The sequence below is a fragment of the Lithobates pipiens genome, unplaced genomic scaffold, assembly GCF_037356315.1.
Source record: "Lithobates pipiens isolate NorthernLeopardFrog02 unplaced genomic scaffold, aLitPip1_a1.2 Scaffold_18, whole genome shotgun sequence".
Lineage (NCBI taxonomy): Eukaryota > Metazoa > Chordata > Amphibia > Anura > Ranidae > Lithobates > Lithobates pipiens.
The window spans coordinates 134,420,307-134,438,528 of NW_027507758.1; the positions used below are offsets into that span (position 1 = coordinate 134,420,307).

Genomic DNA, 18,222 nt, shown 5'->3' on the forward strand with positions numbered 1-18,222 from the left:
ACTTTTTGGGCTGTTCAGGAGGGCGAAAAATTGCTCCCCCGCGCCCTTTGCCCTTGAGCCCCCAACTTTTCCTCTGCCGACTAGTTCTAGGGGCTTCAAACTTCTTCTGAGGAAGAGTCTTTTTCTTTGACTGCTCCCCAATTTTCCTCTTAACGGGAAAGGCCTTTTTCTTATCCGCCGTGCGATCAAGCACTGCTTCAAGACCTGGCCCAAACAACAAGTCCCCTGTAAAGGGGATCCCACAAAGCTTTGCTTTTGACACATTGTCCCCCTGCCAGGTCTTCAGCCATAAAGCCCTCCTAGCTGAGTTGGTCAGAGCCGAGGACCTTGCAGACATTCGCACGGATTCAGCTGAAGCATCCGCAATGTATGCTATCCCCTTAAGCAGCATGGGAAAGGAGGATAGAATGGTCTCCTTTGCTGTCCCTGCTTCAATGTGCGCATTAATTTGGGTAAGCCAATACTCCATATTACGAGCCACCACTGTGGCTGCCATGGCCGGTTTAAGATTCCCCTGTGATGAATCCCAGGCTTTTAGGAGTGAATCCATCCTTCGATCCATAGGGTTTGAAAGTACCCCCATGTCCTCGAAGGCCAGATCAGTGTGTCTGGACACCTGGGAAAAAGAAGCATCTAATCTGGGAGATTTATTCCAGACGAGAGCCTCCTCTTCTGAAAAAGGAAACCTTCGTTTTAATGCCCCAGAAAAGAAAGGTTTCCTCTCAGGATCCTGCCATTCCTTCTTGATGGCATCGATCAAGATGTCATGCAGCGGGAACACCCGTTTTTTCTGTTCCCCCATGCCCTTGTACATCTGATCATGGAGTGACAATGCCTTCTTTTCCTCTTGTATGCCTAAAGTGGTATGAATAGCTCCTAAGACCTCATCCACTTCCTCCAGGGAAAGCTTATACCGTGAGGTTCTACTGGATTCCCCATCCAACCCCTCATCAGATTCCCCTTGGGAGTCTGAGCCGACACTGTCAACCTCTTCCTCAGCTTCCTCTCTGGGACCCCCTGGATTCTCTCCACCTGCAGGAGGAACATCCACAGGGCTGGATGGTACACTCTGCTGCGCTGGTGTAGGAGTGCTCTGGGGCTGAGGCCACTGTAAACTAGAAAAAAGTGTCTGGAAGGACTGGAAAGTATTAGAGAGTTCCTTCACAGAAGCCGCCAGATCTGCCCCCTGTTCTGCTGCCTGCTCTCTAACCAATCCCTCAATACACTCTCTGCAAAATGCCTTGGACCAGGAATCCCCCATAGAGGCTCTACATGAAGGACACTTCTTCCTAGAACTATGGGGGGACTTGCTTGTGGCTTTCTGAAAGACAGAAATAAAAGAGAGAGCAGCATAAAATTAAAAAAGAAAAAGAAACACCAGCGCTACATAGAGGACCACCGGGAGTGCCCCCCCCCCCAGGATCAACCACCACCAGGATCCCAGACGCACTGCCCTTCCCCCCGACCACCAAGGGGGAAAAAACACCAGTGGAGCTACTGGTTATAATGTAAGGGAACACCTCCCCAGGGTTCCCCTTACCTTTGAGTGGCTGGTGCTGTTATCTCCAGGAGCTCTTGGAGCCTCTGCTGCAGACATTCTCCTGTTGAGGAAGAGTGGTGCGAACGTGCCCCCTACAGCTGCCTGTTCAACTTTAGAAAGAGAGGCTGCACCAGCCGAACGCTTGGTCCCCTTTACGTGCCGCGTCCGGAACCGGAAGACGCGGATACAACGAAGAAGTCCACCCCCACCGGAACTGACATCGCCCGTCATCCGGTCCGGCCTCCAGCTCCAAGCCGACTGCTAACACAGGGGGACCTTGGACGTCTCGTTGCAGCGCCCCCCTGGGCGAACGAAGGGATGGACCGCCCCAAACTTCCTGCTTTCCCCAAGCGAAGTTTAGAGTGCGTGTAAAAAAGGTCAGTACAAGGGTCCAGCTCCCCAGCCGACCGGACTGCCTACCCTGTTGCAGCACCCTCCTGGGCGAACGAACAGGAGAACCTCTAAAACTTCCTGCTTTTCCCAAGCGAAGATTAGGGTACACGTAAAAGACGGTCAGTCAAAAAAAACAGCTCTCTGGCCGCTCAGACTGCCGAACCCGTCGTAACACCCGCCTGGGTGAACGAACGGGTGAACCTCTAAAACTTCCTGCTTTCACCAAGCGAAGATAGAGTACATGTAAGACGGTCAGTACGACAGAGTCGGACTGCCGAACGGAGTCAGAGCTCCGTTTCAGATACGTAGCCTCAGTTTCGCCAACTGATTTAGCTAAGGTTCCTTAGCGGTGTCTCCCCGCCGGAGGAAACACCATAACTGAGGAACAGAGGGAGGACGAGGCTTAAATCTTGAAATTGAAGGCGGTGTTTCCTGAGAGGGGAGGAGCCAGGGTCTCTCTAAGGTGGCTGTCCTGAAAGACGAACTTGGGAAAAAATGTATTTATATATATTTATATTACACATATATACACACACTATAATAAATTGTTAATTAAATAATATGAATTCATATAATGTGTGCTCACACAGAAGTGCTGAAAAAATGTGCCAATAAAAGCAAAAATAATTAATTCATAGATGACCTTAAAGCATCAATTCAGATTCAATATGCAGAGACCATAATGAAATTCATTCAAAAACACATCCAAAACTCATTGAAAAAATGTCCCATATGACAGTGAAGTAAAGTGACTAGTGCAAAAGTGCTGGTATCTTCAGTAAAGAGAAAGCAATCTTCCCCGGTGCGCCGCTCTGTGCTATAATATAATAATGTGAATGCTCTCACCAGAACTCCTACCCCAACTGGGGTGGATGGGCTTTCACAGTATAAGCCACAGTGCTGCTATCTGGCATCTGCTGCTGGTGCGCTGGGGGGGGGGGGGGGGGGGAGGGGAATGTTCACTCCTCCGTTGGTGTATGTGTCAAAGGAAGAAACATATCGATAGTGGAGTATGTATGTACAATCCACTTTATTTAAAACGAAGAAAACTACTCACATGTAAAAAGTGAAAAATCGCTTTGTTTACAGAAAGTCCGCCGGCCGCTGTAGCTATGTGGACGATGCACGTAACGTGGCCAAGCCCTAGGCGTTTCGTCAGTGACATCTTCTAAGAGGATTATGTAAACTAGCATAACTCCTTCGTTAAGGATTGGTCATTTTGGGTTTAGCGCCACTATCTACCTCTTTATATTTTTAAATAGGAATATGTAGATGGGCATCTTGGATGTCCATGGATGACACGTATTGCCAGACTTTGAACCATAATATTCTGCACAAATAAATATAGTTTAGTCACATGATATATTTTAGGACAATGATGGCGAACCTTTGCACCCCAGATGTTTTGGAACTACATTTACCGTGATGCTCACGCACTCTGCAGTGTAGTTGTAGGAGCATGTCAGGTTTTCTTGGGACAAAGATGGCAATGCAGTGCCCTGGATTAAATAGAACCAAGAAACCATCTTTTTTTTTTTTTTTTTCCAAAAAGGGGAAGGACGGCTGAAGCTGTAGAACAACATTGTCATGGTGGAGCACCAGGAAAGGTTACTTACAGGAAAGAATAGCCACTTCTGAAATCCTGCAAGCCTAAATAACCATCCTAGTCAAGACTAAACATTTCCCTTGACAGGGTAAATGCTCCACATGCTGCTTGCAGGGTAATTCTGCAACCAACACTTAAGCCATAGGACCCCTAGACGAAAAAGTTGTAGAGGCCATTAAGACAACTACTGAGAAAGTAAGGGCCACATCTTTCTTGTCCTGCCCAAGGAAGGAACAGGAAAGATACCAGCAGGCACTACCCCTGGGCACTCCAGTCCTGCCTGCAGGACCTCCTAGGGAATCTAATCCTCACCCATCACAATTGGCATTGCCACCAGGGCCTTCAGGAACTCAAACTAGGATTCACTACTTTGGAACTGAAAAGCACCCCACTGGTCCTCAAGGCAATATATAATCACTGCACAGGGTTCTGTGCTGATTGGCAACATTACAGGCCATTCCGCAGACACTGCACAGACACAACCAAACACCTGAAGCCTTGCCTAAACTAGGAGGGCTTATGACCAAGGAGGAGACTTCCTGAAATTTTTTTTGTTTGTGTCCAATCACCTGAAGGTAGCCCCAAACACCTATTGTAATGGATATGGTTTTAGATTGGAAGCTCCATTGAACAGGGCCCTCAGATTCCTCCTGTATTAAATTGTATTTTAAATATACTGTCTGCCCTCACGTTGTAAAGTGCTGTGCAAACTGCTGGCTCTATATAAATCAAGTATAATTATAATACAGACAGATAGAGTAGGGAATGGTTAAAACCTATCTTGGTATAAAGAATTTACAAAACAAAAAAAATACAATGTTTATTCATCCAGCATTCACCAGCCAACCCTCAACTGGAAGATTTCCCCACTGTTCCTGTGATGGTCAAACTCAAAATGTAGTATTTTACCTCACTTTAAAAGCTAAATGAATCTTGATAGAGATCCTAAGCCTTCCTCACACTAAAACAAAACATTTTTAGCTTTAGATACACTTTAAAACTGTGGTTAGAAGCTCACAAAAGACTTGATTGACAACAGCATACATTTCACACAAAACACCTTCAGAATAAAGTTGACAAAATTTATTTTACCAAGCTGAACACTGGAATCCAGGAATGTTTCTGGCACATAAGTATTATTGCAATAACCTTTTAAAATAAAACAAAGCCTACTGGGAACGACACAGCATAAAAAAACAGTTCTGTTTAATATGGGACAGTTGAAAAAAAATATATACAGATTATGACCTAAAACAGTTAAATTAACATTTCTTGCTACTATCAACATAAGATTAGATGGTCATAAATTAACTTTGGACTAAAATCTGTTTATTAAAAGTGAAACAGTGCCAAAAAATGTACCCTTCAGGGGGATTAATACAGAGCTCATGTTTAAGTGATATTTACAAAACCAGGTTTGGATCCCATTGTTACACTTGAAGTGCACGGTCTCCAAGAAATACTTCTTGTTCAGTTAGACATCATGGTCCAAAACAGTCGCACTTAAATAGTATATAAATTCTGAACTACATGGAATAAAAGGAACAGAACCATTTTTTTTTTTAAAAGTCAATATCCTCCACATAAAACCTGCTTTAAAATATAAACATTTGGCAAGTAAATAAAAATATGTGGCGATGTAAGATGTCATCGGATCATAGTAACGTCAGTGGAACACCATATGTAACCCAAGTCCATTTCTTAACGGTGCACCATGTTAAAAGGTCTCCATAATTATAAACACATATACAGAAAAGTTAAAATGGCAAATGCCAACTGTTATGTGGTTTTCCGAAAGCCCTTCAAAATTGGGTATATGTTCTCAAATGCTTCATAGATCTCGGCTCGAACTTTAGCGCCTGGAAAAAATTAAATCAAAGCCAGTTATGCCATTGTATTCAGAAAACAGAAGATCATATTGCAAGGGCTGCATTACAGCAAAAGTTGAATGGGTTAACAAACAAGTTACATTAAAATCACAGAATAGATACATTTTTCAGGTTTAACGCAACCAGCAAGGTTCACTTTCCAAAACCAGATTTGGTTGCCATGGGTTATTGCTCATCAGTTTTCCATGTGCTCATAGTCCACCCGTTTCTAGGTCACAAAAAAGCTACCACCCCCATCCACCCCTTAGTTACACAACAGACACCCTATGCTACCAAGCAGTACCTTCTAATCTACAGTGTCCATTTCATTGTTCAGGTTGCTATACACTTTAAGTCAGTCTGCACAGGAATAATACTTCTTGCCTTTGATTACCTTACCTGTGCTGCCAGGATTAGTTTACTATAACTCCTAGGAATGTGATCCCCACAACCAAATTTTCTTATCGTACATCACAGGACACAGAGCCATAGTTACTATGCGGATTATAGGCCACCTTCAGGTGATGGACACTGGCATGCCCTAAATTAAAGTGCACTCCCTATATAACCACTCCCACTGGTGGGAGTAGCTCAGTTTTTTTGCCAGTGTCTAAGGTGTTGGTCACAAGTAAAGATGTGCTGTGCTCCACTGGAGCAATCCTTGCTGGGGCTAGCCATGCTGACTGGATCCATTCAAAGTGTCTCTTCTGGCCAAATTGAATGGTACCCGGGCCTCGTATCCAAAGAAACAAGGTTTTTGCCTGTGAATGCTTCTCTTTTTAAAGAGCTGGACCCCGGGATCCAGTACTTTTTGGTAGTAAAGCCATAAAGTTTTACTGGCGGGGTGCTGTTGCAGGTCCAGGATTGTGGGTTTCCTCAAGGATCCCCAGTTCCTGAAGGTTAAACGGAACCCACTGTGAAGGGTGAAGATTGGGTCTGTTGGTTTACTGCAGAAACCCCTGCAGCGGGAAAGGGAAGTGGAGTTTTCTAAGAAATTTTTTGAATTTTCTTATGAATGTCTCCTTTAGAATCATAAAATGTTGTCATGCCTACGTGTCAACACTGGGGGCTGTATTGAGCACTCACCGCCTCAGGCTGGAAACGGCACTGTTTCAGAGAGCTGGAATGCTTCCTTTTCCTCCAGCAGGTAAGCTTGAGGAGGGGTTTTTCTCCCCCCTTATCAATCCTTGTGCTGACAGAAGAGATGCTATCTCTCGGTAGGTCCGAGAGGACCTGTAGTCCGCCGCTCACGCAGGAAAACCTGTACTTAAAGTGGGAGGAGCCGTAGGCAATGCGGGGTCGGGGCTTAGTGGCATTCTCTGACACCCAAACATGAAGAGGCAAGTTTTTAAAAGCACATTGTGTTACTGCAGGCTGTGGAAGGACAGGAACAAAGCAGTGGCATTAACAGGTTTAGTGACACGGGCATTTTTTTTGACACATTTTTTACTGCTACATCAGCCTGGGCATTAATAGCAGCAACTGTGCTGAACTATAGCTAAAGCAGTATATGCATTCCTTCTTGTAGTACCTCTGCTTTGTGCATCTGGCTATGGTAGAAGGGGGTAAAAACCACCTCAATAAAGGGCTCTAGAAAGACTTATTTAGTCACACAGAAGCCTAGATCCATTCCAGTAAGATGGCATCCTCCCCTGAGAGTAATATGGCTGGTTACGGTGAAACGTCAGGAGGGGGGCATGTGTTGCAGCTGATGAGTTTACTTCCCCTTTCATTCCCTGCAAAGGCAAAGCATAATGGACTACTACTTACCTGACACAGGAGCCAGCGATGTCACTACTATCCCCTGTAGTCCGGAGCGTCCATCTTCTCGGTGGGTCTCGACGCTCCGCCGATGTCATTTGCGAAGCCGTGATGACGTCACTCCCGCGCATGCGCACAGGAGCCGCCACGCGCGGCATATCGCCGTTGACGGGTGGCGCGCTCAGTGCGCGCCGCTGTCTATGGCGCATGCGCCGTAGACAGCGGTGCCTGTCTTTCGGCAAATATCTCCTAAACCGTGTAGGTTTAGGAGATATTTCTTGGACCTACAGGTAAGCCTTAATCTAGGCTTACCTGTAGGTCAAAGTGGGTTGTAAGGGTTTACAACCACTTTAAACACTGCAGGCCCTGTATATATTGCTATGGTTTTTTTTTTTTTCTTCCACCAGTTTAAGCTTAAAGTAAAAGATTGATGCTTAATCCCATTACAGAGAGGGACTAAGTAACAGGTCCCCGTGCATTGCTCAGAACCATCATACTGAGGAACAAGGAGCGAGAGATGGCGAATTTCTCTCTAAGACCAGGGAAAGGCTGATGTCTCCTCTTCCGAAGAACCTGATGCGAAGTATCAAGCTCGCAGGAAAGGCTGTTTTCAGTCGCTCGCTGAATCTGTCCACTCCACATTTTTATTGCCAGTAAGCAGTCAGTCGATGGACCCACTTGTGCTTTGGGTTCACTAAAAGCCTCCCCCCCCAATCTGCTCATGCCTTTTCTATCCATTCATGGATAAGAAAGCTTATGTATTCTGAGTGAGAGCACCCAGATAAACAGTTTTTTCCTCTGAAAAAAGTTCTCAATACTTTATTCATTTGCAATTAACGCTGCTATATCCTCTAAACAAAAACCTGACTTGTCCAGTAGACAATGCTCATGTGCAAAGGGTCCGACATAAGAAGTTGGGAGTTTTTTTTTATTAAAAGAACACTATTTCACTTGCAAGTTCAGTCATTCAAACCTGCAAGCTCTTAGCCATTTTCCCTTTTTGTGGTGAACGGTTATTTGGAGACAATCTGGATAAGTATATCCAAAGAATTTCTAATGGGAAAAGTTCCCTTTTTCCCGGTTAAGAAGTTTAAGTATTTCTTTTAAATGTGCTTCTTCTCCAGTGCCAGGGGCATCTGCCTCCAGGCAGTCACTACTGCCTCCACTGTCAGGATTCAAGAGGTAAACCTCAGGGTCAGTCCCAGGGTCAAAAGAGGGGAAGGTAACCTACAAAATGAAATAAAGATTTATGAAAGGGTGCTCCCACTCTCTTGAGTGTGGGGGGGCTTCTACACCTTTCAAGGGTCTGGCGGGAACAATGTCATAGTTCCCAACTCCTTGTTTTCTCAGATCAAAACGTTCCCAGAGATCCAGTGAAAAGAAGTCTCTTCCTAGCTTAGGATCATCTCTTGTCGCAAAGAGTGATATCGGTGGTCCCCTTAGTAGAGCAAGTATTAGGGTTTTTCAAACCTTTTTTTTTCTTCTACGGTTGTCAGGCCCATTTTAGATCTAAACCGGGTTTGAATATCCATTCTTTTCACATGGAGTCAATCCGATCAGTAGTCTCCGTCCTATAATGGGGGAGAACTTCTAGCGTCAATCGACTTTAAGGATGCTTTTTTTTCCCCGCGCACCAGAAATTCATGCTTCAAGGTAGAACATCTTCATTTTCAGTTGTAGATCTGCCTTTCGGTCTAGCTACTCCACCTCAAGGGTTTACAAAAGGTCCTGGCTCCTCCTTTAGCCAGGGTAATGGCTCAAGGTATAAAAATACTAGCCTAATTAGATCTTCTCTTCATAGATCAATTCAGTAGCCCACTTAATCCAAACTTGGTCACTGCAGTTAGCTACCTGGAATACCTAGGTTGGATTCTTAACCTAGAAAAATCCTCCTTAAATCTATCAAGGAGAATGCCGTACTTGGGGCTGATCAGTGATACAGCTCAAAAGAGGATACCCCCCCCCCCACCCCCCAAGAAAGGATCAGTTCCATAAGGGAACTGATTAAGTTACTCAAATCAAAGAAGAATCCTATTCGGCTTTGCATGATGAATTTGTTGGGAAAGTTGGTGGCTTCTTTCGAGGCCGTTCTTTATGCGTGGTTTAATTTAAGACTGCTGCAAAACAGTGTCCTGTCAACTGGGAACAAGAAGGCCAGAGCTCTGGGCTTCCTAATAAGTTTATCCCCCCAATGTGCGTCAGAGCCCCACTTGGTGATTGATAACCAAGAATCTTCAAAAAGAGGAATCCTTTCTACCATATACCTGGAAGGTGGTAACAGACGCCAGCCTTCAGGGCTGAAAAGCAGTCCTGGAAGAAGCATCTGTCCTAAGAAAATGGTCCAAATCAGTGATGACCTTTTCCATCAATATTCTAGAGATTCGGGTAGTACGCCTGGCCCTCGAGGCCTGGACGCTCAAACCACGGAATTGTCCTATCAGGATCCAATCTGACAGTGCCACAGCTGTGCTTTTATCATTCACCAAGGGGGCATGAGAAGTTGTGCAGCCCAGAAAGAGGTGAATCATATTCTATCTTGGCAGAAATATTCTTTGCCCATTAAAAATGTTCATTCCAGGAATAGGAATTGACAGGCAGACTACTTGAGTCGCCAACAATTGTTCCTGGGAGAATGGTCCTTTCACCCCATGTTTCTGTTGATATACAAGATGATGGGGAGTTCCAGATGTGGAACTTAGGGTCAAGGACAAGGGATCCGATGGCATACTAAACAGATACCTTGATTTTTTCTGTGGGATCAGTTTTTTTATTGATCTATGCGTTCCCTCCTGTTCTGCTGCTTCCGCACCTTCTTCGCAGGATCAAGCAAGAAGGGAAGGAGGCAATATCTTGTGGCCCAGGAGATCTTGGTTTGCCGAGATCGCAAAGATGGTGGTAGGTTTACCCTTTGACCCTACACCACTATGGCCAGACCTTCTCTTGTGAGGTCCGGTATTCCATCCCATCTTAAAAACGCTAAATTTAGCTGTTTGGCTATTGAGACCCACATGCTGAAAGATCGTGGGCAATTAGCCTCAGTAGTTCTACTTTGGTAAATGCTAGGAAGCCGGCCCCCAGAATAAAGAATATGGAAGGCATATGTCTCCTGGTATATTTCCTGGGGTGCCAACCCCTGGATTTACGTTATAGGTAGGATCCTTGAATGCCTACAGATAGGATTAGAACTGAACCTGGCCTTGAGTACTATCGATGGCCAGATATCAGCCTTATTGATCTTGTTCATCAACCACTTGCTTCTCTCTGGTTCGTAACTTTATTCACGGGGGAATGTGGATTAATCCTCCAGTTTGGTAACCCCTGAACCCTTGGGACTTAATTTTAGTCCTGTCAGCTTACAGAATAAGCCTTTTTTTGGAGCCAGTATGAGATATTCCCTTGGTCCGCCTCTTGAAGGGAGAGGGAATAATTCTTGGTTGCCATATCTTCTGGAAGAAGAGTATCAGTGTTGGCTGCCCTTTCTTGTAAGGAGCCGTATTGGTTGTTCATAAGGATGAGGCTGTATTGCAGCCTCATTGTGAATTCTTACCGTAGTAGGTAGAATCGGGTTTTCATTTAAACCAGGATATTGTTCTGCCTTCATTAAATTTTCCAGAACTTTGTTTCTGTGGAAGAAAGGTCACTATATTTTCTTGATGTGGTGTGAGAGCAGTCAGGGTCTATTGAAAGTGACCGCTCAGATTCGTAAACAAATTTGTTTGCGTTGCCAGATGGTCCTAAAAGAGGATAGGCAGCATCAAAATCTACTGTTTATAAATGGATTTGTCAAATGATTGTTCAAACTTATGGTTTTAAGAGGAAAGTTCCACCTTTTCATATTAAAGTGCACTCCACCAGGGCTGTTAGTGCTTCTTGGGCAGTGCATCACAAAGCCTCCACGGCTTAAATATGCAAGACCACAACTTGGTCTTCAGTTCATACAGTTACCAGATTCTATCAAGTAGATGTAAAAGGCATGGTTGCAGTATGAGTCCCCTAATCTTAGTGCCCTACTTTTTGCGTCTTTCTCCCTTCAGTTGGCATTGCTATGGGACATCCCACATAGTAACTACTATGGCTCTGTGTCCCGTGATGTATGATAAGAAAATAGGATTTTTATAACAGCTTACCTGTAAAATCCTTTTCTTTGAAGTACATCACGGGACACAGAGGTCCTTCTCTTCTTGGTATACACGTGTATTACTGAGGTACTCCCACCAGTGGGAGGGGTTATATAGGGAGTGCACTTTAAATTTAGGGCATGCCAGTGTCCATTGCCTGAAGGTGGCCTATAACCCACATAGTAACTACTATGGCTCCGTGTCCTGTGATGTACTTCAAAAGAAAAGGATTTTACAGGTAAACTGTTAGAAAAATACTATTTTGACCCTCCAGCTGTTGAGGAACTGCAGGTTCCATAATGCATTGCAAGACTCCAAAAGCTACAAGCATTACTCTCAGAAGCAAAATTGAATATTTTGTTGTGTTTTAGCTAGAGGGACTTGCATGTGCTCTCTGCTCCTCTGCAGCAGACACTGAAATCAGCTGTGTCAGTGAGCCAGGGGAGCAGTGATGTCACCGTGCTCAGGGCCTAGCCATTGGCTTCTAAGTCTGGGCACAGGAGGAGCAAGTCACATGCTCCCCTTGACATGCAAGTACTAACTATACTTACCAGCTGTGCAGGGGCAAGGAGCTGCAAGGTAGCGTAGGGAAGGGGTGTATAAGGGAGCTGGGGGTGCACTTTTAAAAGACACTGCCACTTTACCCTGCATGGGCAAGGGGACAGCATCCCTTTAAGCAAGTTTGACACCATAGCTAAGATTTTCACTTTGCAATAAAAACTTACTTTGCTAGCATGACCAAAGTATAGGCTTACTGTAAAAAAAGGTCTCAGCACCCCAACTATCACAAAATTTAGAGGAAAATAGTCATTTCAGAATAGATTTATATATTTTCAGAGATAGAGGGGGAGAGATTTACTAAATCTGGTGCAGCTGTGTATAGTAACCAATCAGCTTCTAGTTTCAGCTTGTGCAATGCTTTTGCACAGAGCAGCCCGATCCTCTTCTACTGAGGTCCCCCGCCAGCATCCAGGCCCCTCTTAGTCGAGTGCCCCCACAGAAAGCCGCTCTCCGCGCACATGCTTGCTCCCGAGCCCTGCTGCTGCGTCCATCGACACAGACAGCTGGACTCGGTTCTGAGTCACAGGACTTTATTGACAGCTGAGCCAATGCCAATCTGTCCATTGAGAGAGACAGCGGCTGGAGCTGCGACGCTCGTGCACATCACTGGATCGGATTCAGGAAGGTAAAGGCCGAGGGGGAGCTGCAGCACAGGTTTTTCACCCCAATGCATAAGGGTGAAAAACCTTATGGCTTTAGAACCACTTTAAGCTTTGGCAATAAAACCTAGAAGCGGTTTGGTATTCTGTGTGCACCAGTTTTAGTAAATCTCCCCCAAAGACGAGGATAGGCTGATGTCACCTGATTGCATGACACGCTATGTTTTTTTATTTTTTTTTATTTTTATTTTATTTTTTTTTACAAGGAAATCTGTTCTGGGAGAAGTGTGGAGGCTGCCTTTGCCGATAACCTGAAAATACTCAGACAAATACTAAACCTGAACATGCAGATCAGAAATGTAAAAATTTAGTCAGAACTCTATCTGCACTTAGTCAATGTAATTTAAAGAGAAAGTAATTTATTCATTGGAATTAGCATAAGAGGCAGAGCACTATTTAAGTTTTATTGCACTCCATATTTGCCCAGTACAGGTTCCCTTTAAACATACCTGCACCTATCCCTGGAAAACTATTAGTTGGGTAAAAATCTGATTTAGAACCCTATGCCACTCCCGTATTCAATACATACCATGGATCTTAGGCTTTTTTCACACTGGGGTGGGCGTTGGCGGTAAAGCGCCGCTTTAGCGGAGCTATTCGGCCACTAGAGGGGCAGTTTTAATCCCCGGTAGCTGGCAAAAAAGGGTTAAAACTACCGGCAATGCGCCGCTGCCCCATTGTTTTCAATGTAAGGGACGCTTTAGGAGTGGTCAATACACTGCTCCCATAGCGCTGCAAAGATGCGGCTTGCAGGACTTTGACCGTCCTGCAAGGGCACCATTGAGCGGCTCTTTCAGGGAGCTATTTTTAGCACTATAGTGCCTGCAAAGCGCCTCAGTGTGAAAGTAGCCTAAGAGTAGCTGCTTTACTACTGCAAGCACCTGAAATAAACAGCAGATTTTTGCAACAGCTCTGTCTAAATTACACATGGTAGAATTAAGCAGAGAATATATTTCCACCTGTTCCATTATATTCCCATTTAGAAGGACAAGCAGGTCATGGTCCCGAGGAAGCCCAATCCTGAATTACACAACCAATGCATCATACGTTAAGGTTTTTAAATTATGAGGAAAATGATCCCTACATTGTACTAATTTCATCTGAAAATGTTTATAACAACTTACCAGTCAATACAACTTTTCCCGAAACAAATATCAGGAGAACGATTCTTGGCTTGATCATTCTGTAAATAAGGCCAGGAAATAACTCTGGCTCATAACTGGGGAATGAGAAAAAGGGAGTTGTAAATTAGGAAAGGCTATAAAAACACATTATATAAACAAATGACAACCACCCCAACATATAACTATCCTTGGCTGCAAGGAGTACATGGAGGGGCAATGCAGTTCATGAAAAAACAAAACAAAAACAAAACAAAAAACACAACACACCACACCCACACACAAGGGGTTTGGTTACACACATTTGCAAACTTGTGTAAGCCACGTCATGGCACCGAGTGTACTGCGGTTCTAACTAAAAATTGAGAGAGTCACCCAAGTTTGAGCACATACATAGCAGTGGATAGATTAAAGGCAGGTTTGCCTGGAGGGAGCCCACTCCTTCTTAAAAGATACAGGGGGACACAGTACACCCAGCAAGGCACAATGACAGCTGAAGGCATGCAGTACATGTCCGCACCAGCTCATCAACTGTACAAACAAATGGCAACCACCCCAACTTATAACTAGCCTTTTCACAAGGAGCACTTGGAAGACTCTCAAAATTATAATTAGGACCACAGTTCACTGGGGGGTGCCCTGACCTGGTCACTGCAGCCTATACATGTTTGCAAACGTGTGTGAACAAAACCCCCTTGTTTTTAACATTAACTGTTAGATAGGGTCAGTTTGGTTTTGCTGCAGGATGGCTAGTAAATGAGCTAGACATTTTTGTGTGTTTTTGATTAACAGCAAATTGTCTGCATGTTATTCAAAGACGTGCAACATACATGAATAGCTGAACATGAAAGGCAATTATTAACCACTTGAGGACCAGGCTTTTTCTGGCACTTTGCTAAAAAAAAAAAAAAAAAAAAAAAAAAAAAAAAAATGTATAATGTTTGGGGGGGTTAGAAGTAGTTTTCTAGCAAAAAATGCAGATTTGAACTTTTAAACAAAGACCCAAGGGAATAAAATGGCAATTGTTGCAATTTTTTATGTCACACGGTATTTGCGCAGTGGTTTTGCAAACAATTTTTGGAAAAAATACCTTTTTTTAAAATTAAAAAACAGCAAACCCAAACACTATCCCAATTTTTTAGTGAAATGTAAAAAAAAGGAGCATGTTACGCCGAGTAAATAGATACCCAACATGTCATTCTTTAAAGTTGCATACGCTCGTGGAATGGCGAAAAATTACTGTACTTAATCTCCACAAGCAAAGCCTTTTACAGGTTACCCATTTAGAGTTGAGGTGGTGAGGTCTAGCGCTAGAATTATTGCTTTTGCTCCAACATTCATGGCGATAAGCTCGTGTGTGTGGTGTGAATACCATTTACGTATGCGTGGGTGACTCACGTATGCGTTTGCTTCTGCGCAGAAGCACGGATGGGTGCGCTTTAAATTTATTTATTTTTTTAATTGTCCCTTTAATTTGTTTTTTTTCGGAGGATACCTCTTGTCAATGCTTTTGAGAGAGCTCCAGTGGCTCATGAGCCGTTCAGACCACTTTCATGTGAAAACCAGCCGCTGGCTGTAAGAAGCAATACTGGTATTATGGCTGACATCTTCAGCCATAATCCTGGTAAATGACACACACACACACATATAATATTACGTATGTAAAATGTGTATATTATATACATACATATATACACACACACACATATACATATATATATATATATATATATACACATATATATATATACACATAAATAAAACATTTTGGTCAGCAAGTGGTTAAGGTCTGCAGAACAGAGCAGAACTAGTGTAATTTTTAATTCAGAATGGTCTGAATGCCACCTTTTTTCATAAAAGAGGCTGCTCCTCCAGCTTCGTAAAGATAGGAAGCAATAGGCATGAAAGTTTTCAAAGCCCCTACCCACCTTTAAACTTCCACTTTTCTCTGTGCCTGTTATGTAGTGGAGTTGCAGAAACTCCTTTCTATTGATGTCTTGATCTTTAGTTTTACTAAAAAAAAAAAAACTTGTATGCTGCCATACTAAGTTTTTTGATTTATTGACCAAGAACAAGTATACCAAACAAATAAAAAAATAATAATTTGCAGTTCTGGGCTAGTTATTCAAAAGTGCTGACGAAAGAGGACAGCATGACAGCTGGCAATTAGCATTTTCAGAAAATGTCAGGAGTAATGGCCTCCATGTGTCTGCTCAGGCAATGCTAACCTTAACGGTCATTAAACCTAAAATTATAAAAAACTGTCAATACATGCTATAGTACATTATGTGCATACTCGCCTAACCACTAGAGGATTTGTTTTCTGTAGATAGCAAAAGACCTGGTTGATCCTGCCTTTTGATGTCCCTCCATCTTTGTTTGTGTCCCCGCTGCAGCTTGAGATTGTATAGATAAGCTGTTTCCATATCTACTGCACGTGCTGTCTTCAGCTCCCTTCTAAATGGTTCATTTCCTTCTTTTTTGCATCCGAGTAGTACATGTGCCAAGTCACACATGGGCTTACACACTGACATAAATGAAAGTCCATTTCCCACTGCTCCATGCCCACATATTGCTAGTCCCTATGGGGGACCAAAGATGGAGGCGTCACCTCCAGGTTAGTTCCATACACAAAATAGACACAGGCTGGAGAGGAATGACACAGCCTGTTGACTGACAGAACCTCCTGCAGATATATCTTTATTATTGCTATTTTGAGTCTCTAGTCAGAAAGCCTTTATTTCATGTGACTGGCACAGCCAATCACAGTCCAGACATCCTGTGCTGAGGTATACAGTATATATGTCTACATTCTACAATATAGCACTCACAATCAATTTGGAGACTGGTAGTGGAACAAATCTATATTTACTGTAGAAACTTTGTTTTATGGCTTGCCTGGAAAATTTCCTGTCTCCCTACTTTGCATAATTTGACTGATATGGCAGAAAAGAAATCCTATCAGCATTTGTACTTTTTTTGTCATTGCATTTAATGTAGCACTTTAAATATACTGCATAATATCACACACAGCTAACAATGCACAGCCATTAAAGTGATCATTAAAAGCGGGAGTCGGCCGTTTTTCTTTTTTTAAAAGCCAGCAGCTACAAATACTGCAGCTGCTGACTTTTAAAATAATGACACTTACCCGCCTAGCGCGCCCGCGATGTCGGCACCCGAAGCTGATCTCTCGATCGTCTCTCGGGTGCTGCCACCGCCATCTTGGGTATGGGAATCAGGAAGTGGAGCCTTTCGGCTTCATTTCCCGGTTCCCTACTGCGCATGCGCGAGTTGCGCTGCGCAATAAGGATGGTCCCCGCTGTCTCTGGGATCCGTGTGTTTCCCAGCAGGCAGTGGGGGACCTTTGGAAAGGGGCGTACCTTCTGCAGAATCTACGCCGGAAGTGGGTGCAGATACCTGTACTGTACAGGTACCTGCACCCCCCTCCCCCTGCCAATAAACATTCAAAACAAGTCTATACACAACGTTTCTGCTGCTTTTTAAAAATAAAGCTTCTAAAATACCCTTATTTAAGTTTGTTGTGCAGCAGTCAAGTATATTTCCCTTGTTGCTCCTATCTGCAGAGAAATATCTGTAGAAGGAGCAGCTAGCCAACCAATAATGTATGCTAGATACATCATATCAGGATGTCTGAACTAGCTTCCTGTGTACGCACAGTGCCGATTGGTGCATTGAGGTCACAAGACATAGAAAAAGTAAAAGATCTTGCCTGTTCACTAAACAGAGTATATTCAGTACAAGTGGCAAGGAGCGATCCACAGATCTGAAGCAGAAGTGGGGAAACAGACAAGGAGGGAAGTGCCAGTAAATTACAAGATCAACCAAGTTTTCATTATGTTCTATAAATAACGTGAATGTGCTAATGATTTATGGATTTATGCAATGTTTATATGTAGAGATATTTAAAATAAATAAATTAAAAAAAAAGGTTTGGGTTTAAGTTAATCAATTGCAATACATCTTTGCAGAAGGCAGTGCACACAAAGTGTATGTGCACACTGACTGGTATGGTGAATATAATATTGAATCACAAAGTTTGGAATTTACCTGCTAAACTGTTGATGTGTAAGGACCAAGCCTTCTAATCTGATTGGGAACTTCACATCACAGCTCCCTACCATATTTTGAATTTTAAAATCCAGAAACTTTGCTGGAAATCCCAACTTCTGCACAACTCGCGCATACTTTCTGGCCGCCAATCGTGACTGCTCTTCACTAGAAAAGATAAGAAAGCAAAAACAATGAGCATGGTTTTTATGGCAGTACCAATATTTCACAGCTATGCCAACTATTGCATCTAATAGCTTTTTTTTTTTCCTCTACACGAATATTCTGTATAAACAGTGTGACCGTTTAGAGCAGTGCTAATCAACTTACAAGTAATAGGGAAGCCTCAAAAAGCAACCCCAGATGTCACCAAGGGATTGTGATATCAGAAGGCTCTCAGAATGATTTTTGAGTAGTTGGAGAGTGCATACATTCTATAGAAGACAGTCAAGAGACTGGGGACAAAGTACATTAGACTGCTAGAGAATAGTGGCTGTAATGCCACCCGATCACTTCTATGGGTA

General features: G+C 43.4%; 1 protein-coding gene across 2 annotated transcripts in view; it reads right to left on the reverse strand.

Annotated features, from left to right (window-relative positions):
• Window positions 1-4,607: 4,607 nt before the first annotated feature.
• Window positions 4,608-18,222, reverse strand: part of TBP (TATA-box binding protein) — a 29,693-nt gene continuing 16,078 nt past the window's right edge. The window contains exons 6-8 of one of the 2 annotated variants that reach the window (XM_077486147.1): window positions 17,699-17,866; window positions 13,631-13,725; window positions 4,608-5,398 (exon numbers count right to left, since the gene is read on the reverse strand). In XM_077486147.1, coding sequence (XP_077342273.1) covers window positions 5,319-5,398; window positions 13,631-13,725; window positions 17,699-17,866 — 343 coding nt within the window. In that variant the 3' untranslated portion in view covers window positions 4,608-5,318. Of the gene's footprint in view, window positions 5,399-13,630; window positions 13,726-17,257; window positions 17,415-17,698; window positions 17,867-18,222 lie in introns of those variants that run through there. The other variant, XM_077486148.1, reaches the window with a different exon arrangement.